Source organism: Notothenia coriiceps, unplaced genomic scaffold, assembly GCF_000735185.1.
Source record: "Notothenia coriiceps isolate Sejong01 unplaced genomic scaffold, NC01 NC01_scaffold00017347, whole genome shotgun sequence".
Lineage (NCBI taxonomy): Eukaryota > Metazoa > Chordata > Actinopteri > Perciformes > Nototheniidae > Notothenia > Notothenia coriiceps.
Genome location: NW_011350048.1, coordinates 21,540 through 26,555, shown reverse-complemented (window position 1 = coordinate 26,555; position 5,016 = coordinate 21,540). Strand labels below are relative to the sequence as shown.

Here is a 5,016-nt window from a genome sequence, read left to right as displayed (position 1 = left end):
GGCCGGCATAAAGTGCATTACAGTAATCTAGACGCGTAGAAACAAAGGCATGAATTACACGCTCAAAGTCTAAAAAGGATCAAACCGGTTTAATCTTTGGACAGGAGCCTCAGGTGATAAAAACTGGACTCAACCACAGAGTTGATCTGTTTATCTAATTGTCTAACAATTGTGAAGATGTCCTGCTGCTTTTCCTTTGAAAGGATTAGACACACATTTACAGCTGTTTTAGTGAGAGTTAAGGATGCACAAACTGTGTGTTTAAATCACCAGTGGAAGATGAAGAAGAGGATGATGAGCAGCAGGGACAGCAGATCAGTGAGAATCCACATCAGGTTGTACTCCTCTGGACTCTGAGACACACACAGATACAGAAGAGAAGCGTTGAAACATACCAAACTAAATGCACTTCATGTTTAATACCATAAAAAGAACTGAACATTTCATTTATTAAGGGGCTATACATATCAAATAGACTGTAAAGTTGTTCCTGTCGGACAAATATCGTTGATTTCAAAGTACAATTGTGCATCTAAAACTTAGTGGTGAAGAGGTTAAACGTTACATACAATGCAAACACTCAAATACACATTCAGAGTACTTGTACACAGTGTGGTGAAGTGTTACCATGAGGCAGAGCGGGGCAAAACTAAATTATTATTAAATGGATACCATCAAAAGCAAAGTATGGACAAAACATTTATTAAGGGACCGTATGTACAAATATTGTTGAATTTAAAGTACATTAGTATAAAATGGAAATACTCAAGTACACATTCAGAGTACTTGTACACAGTGTGGTGAAGTGTTACCATGAGGAAGACTAAATGCACTTTTTATTAAATGGATACCATAAAAAGCAAAGTATGGACAGTACATTTATTAAGGGGCTATCTGTAAATATCAAATGGATTAAAGTTATTTTGTTGGCGGACATACGTATTTAATTGAACAATTGTGCTTCAAAACTTAGTGGGGAAGAGGTGCATTACATGGAAATACTCAAGTACACATTCAGAGTACTTGTACACAGTGTGGTTGAGTGTTACCATGAGGAACAGCGGGGCGGTGATGGAGCTCAGCAGCTGGGGGTTGTTGGTGGTGACCGACTGAACCCCTGAGCACCAGGCGAGGGAGAAGAGCCACGGCTGGGTCACCACGTACAGGTTAGTGCTGACGTTACCCGCTGAGTACGCACTGAGACACGAGAGAAGAGAAAATATGATAACTGTTGGGAAAATAGTGAATGAACTCTTCCAACATGAGAGTCACATGATATCAAAGGTATCCCAACTGTAGCTGTGAACATGACAGGATGTGTGATTACCTAGAAGAGCATCAGGACTGTTTGAGGCATATGATAGCTATGTGATTAACATGATGATTCAGCCTCTATGGAGAGAGACATATGACAAGCATGATCATTTCTGACGTGGAGCTAATCTGAAGTAAACATTGAATACTGCTTTCTATTCCTCCATCTTGTGACTGTGTAACTCCCTCTCTTGGATATCAGCATGTGAAGGACACTGTTCAGGAACTAGTTGATGCTCTGTATGTGATGACTACTTCCATTCTGGAGAGGATCACAGATACATGGATCCTGAGATTCAAGCTCAAGCCGGGGACCAATGATTTTTTTTCTAAGAGCAACACACACACACACACACACACACACACACACACACACACACACACACACACACACACACACACACACACACCTGGGGCTCTGAGTGGACATGTCGCTGTAGTGCAGGTTGAGTCTCAGGATGTTGTTTCTCTGCAGATCCTCCGGGGGGAGCCGGCTGCCCGACGTCTGCTGGAGGGAAGGGTCGGAGAGATGCACCAGAGAGCGGAGGTCAGAGGGCAGCCAGAGCACCTACACACAGACAGACAGACAGACAGACAGACACCTTAAGTGATGGTTAGAGGCTCAAACTGCAGCCAGTATTTAGTCATTATTTCTGTCTTTAGTGCCCCCTCAGTGAAGCCCCCCGTCAGTGTGAATAGAGCAGGAGGAGCACTGACCTGAGAGGAGTTGATGGAGGACTCGTTGTGGATGACCTCCAGCGTGCGCTGGATCCAGGTGTCTCTGAACGGATGACCTCTGGGGGGCCGGTAGAGGTCAAAGATCACCAGCTGTTCTGTCTGCGCAGCCAGCTGCAGGAAAGCCTGCAGGCTGCAGACGGGCTGCTGGGCGGCGCGCAGACGCTCCTCTGCAGAAAGAGAGCCGGCGGTGCTGAACGGGTCGCTCTGAAAACATCAATAACTCATCAGTGATGCAACAGGGAGCACAGAGAGTGATGCATTGTGGGGGACGGGGTGTTGTGATGGGGAATTAACTGCCATTCGTCCTGTTACGCAACATGTAAAGTCAATATCTATGTTTACTATCTCTAATGTGATGTTCTGAATTAGGTTTATTGCCTAGTGTAGGTTTACACATGCAGGCAATTTGCTTTAGTGAATAAGGGTGCACATTTAAACACAGTAATATGAGAACATTTGTTGAAAAAAAGGAGCAAACTCGAATTAAAACTATTTTAAAAATGTAAAATAAGTATACAAAAAAGAAAGTGCAATAAACGTATGAAAACTGCTCGGAACATTTCCAGAAATGCGAAGTTTATCAGAATTTAAAGTGGAAGAGCTGTGCAGTTTTTAAGAATATTAAAAATGGTGCTGAATTTAGTAAGAAGTTTTACAAATTAAAAAAGGAAAGAATGGTTAAAAATAATAAACAAACAAATCCGCTGTTATAAAGCAATAGTGATACACAATACACAAAGGTTAAAACAAAAAATGCATACGTTATATTACAGTTAAACCTATACAATTATAACAGTCAAATTATGCATCATAATTATATTTTCCCAGCTGTTTATTTTCTCCTGTATTTAAAAAAAAAAAAAAAGCGTATTTTCCTCTGCAGTGTATATAATAATAATAATAATATTGGGAGGGATGAAACCCTTTTTAATGCAGAGCACACAGTGAAATGTACAGCGCAATGGGAGTGGTGGGTGGGGGGGGTGTCTGGTGCCTTGCTCAAGGGCACCACGGCAGGGCAGGAGTTGAACTGGAACCTCTCCAAGTAGCAGTCCACACTCCATATGTTAGGTCTGGTCGGGGACTTGAACCGGCGACCCTACAGCTCCCAGTCCAAGCCCCTACTGACTGAACCACTATTGTAGGTTTACACATGCAGGCAATTTGATTTAGTGCATAATTAACACACAGTAGGAGGATTACGTTGTGAGAAAATGAGCAAATCTCAAAAAATAAAACTAATCTAAAATATGAAAAATAAGAAATGTTTACAAGAAAATATGAAAAATGACAGAAACATTTAAAAAATCTGCAGTTCATCCGAATTTAAAGTGGAGGAGCTTTGCACTTTTAAAAGAGGAAACCAATGTAAATGAAAAGCCAAAAATGGCTACTAAAACAATTAATTCCTTTAAAATCTCACTTAAAAAGACAAAGTATTTTAGAAAAAAACATGAAAAAGGTTAGAACAAAGATTGCATAATTTATGTTACATTCAAAAATTAAAAGTATAAGAAAACAATGCATCTTTATGCCTGGGAGGGAGGGTTGGTTTTATTGTTATTATTTGTAGCTTACATCCGCATTCTGCATTTTGTATATTTTGTAAGTAATTGCTGTCGTCTAATTTTTCTTTTTCTTATGTACTTTTAGTTATTTTATTTTAACAAATGTTGTGCTTTCAGGGGCGCACCAAGGCAGGCAACTGCTTGGGGCCCTGGACCAGAAGGGGGCCCCCAAAGAAGGTAGATTAAGAAGGTCCACAGCAACGACAACATGAACACCCTTTAATTTACTGCAACGACAAGTCGGGTAACCCCCTCAAGGGATCCCCATGCATAGAGCGCCGTCAAAAGCTCATAATTTCAGTTGCGCTGCTCCGCTCTNGAGGAGGAGGAAGAGGAGAAGGAGGAGGAGGAAGAGGAGAAACCGAAGGAGAAGAAAGCAGACGAGGAGACAAAGGGAACAGTGGACAGCACTCCAGTGCCACTGGAGTGCTGTCCACTGTTCCCTTTGTCTCCTCGTCTGCTTTCTTCTCCTTCGGTTTCTCCTCTTCCTCCTCCTCCTTCTCCTCTTCCTCCTCCTCGTCATCGTCAGAGTCGATTCGGTTCACACGTTTCCGGACGGGTCGATCCTCTTCTGAAGACGATGCGTCAGAGTCGTCGTCCGACTCGTCGTCCTTGGAGGCTCGTCTGCGTTTCAGAGCGATACGTCGGCGCTTCTGCTTTGAATCTTTCTCCTCCTCTTCCTCCGACGAAGAGTCGCCTCTCCTCTTCCTCCGAGGCTCCTCCTTCGACGACTCTGAGTCTTTGGAGGAACTCGCTGAGGAAAGAAGAAGAAAGAGAGACACCTTTAGCTTCCGGGAGTTCTGATGGGATCTACCGATATACATACTTTGGTACCACTTTACAATAAGACTACATAAACTATTCATGACGGGTTTATAATTAGGTTGTAAAGACTTTATTAATCCTTAAGAACCATTTATAAACCATTTCTGACATAGTTTTCATACATCGACACAGGCTCACTATTCGGCAAGATGATTTAGCCTTATATTGGCTACTTGGCGAGAATCAACTCAGAGAACGGTATATTTGGAACTTTAAGTATTTTTGGATCTTTGGACCCTTTCCATACATTTTAAGACCTCATCGCCACTTAGAGTTCTAACCGGTTACCTTGGCGACACACTTTACCTCACATTGACTATATACAGTATTGATTGTCCTTCCTCCTTATCTTCCAACCATTTTCAGTATTTTTAAGTATTTTTGGAACTTTAAGTATTTTTGGAACTTTAAGTATTTTTGGATCTTTAAGTATTTTTGGAACTTTAAGTATTTTTGGAACTTTATGTATTTTTGGAACTTGAAGTATTTTTGGATCTTTAAGTATTTTTAGAACTTGAAGTATTTTTGGAACTTGAAGTATATTTGGAACTTTAAGTATTTTTGGATCTTT

At 41.3% G+C, this 5,016-nt stretch overlaps 1 protein-coding gene across 1 annotated transcript; it reads right to left on the bottom strand.

Annotated features, from left to right (window-relative positions):
* Positions 1–266: 266 nt before the first annotated feature.
* Positions 267–4,444, bottom strand: LOC104950273 (glycerophosphodiester phosphodiesterase domain-containing protein 5). Its single transcript, XM_010776765.1, has 5 exons — positions 4,043–4,444; positions 2,032–2,256; positions 1,725–1,882; positions 1,050–1,197; positions 267–353 (listed from the first exon to the last, which is right to left on the bottom strand). The coding sequence occupies exons 1-5, from the start codon at positions 4,442–4,444 to the stop codon at positions 267–269; spliced, it is 1,020 nt and encodes a 339-aa protein (XP_010775067.1).
* Positions 4,445–5,016: the final 572 nt, after the last annotated feature.

Coding starts and splice junctions, on each gene's coding strand:
- LOC104950273 (XM_010776765.1), bottom strand. CDS start 4,444: ATGTATATCGGTAGATCCCATCAGAACTCCCGGAAGCTAAAGGTGTCT. Junction 1,198..1,724: donor ATGTCCACTCAGAGCCCCAG/GTGTGTGTGTGT, acceptor CTCGTGTCTCAG/TGCGTACTCAGCGGGTAACG. Junction 354..1,049: donor CCGCCCCGCTGTTCCTCATG/GTAACACTCAAC, acceptor TGTGTGTCTCAG/AGTCCAGAGGAGTACAACCT.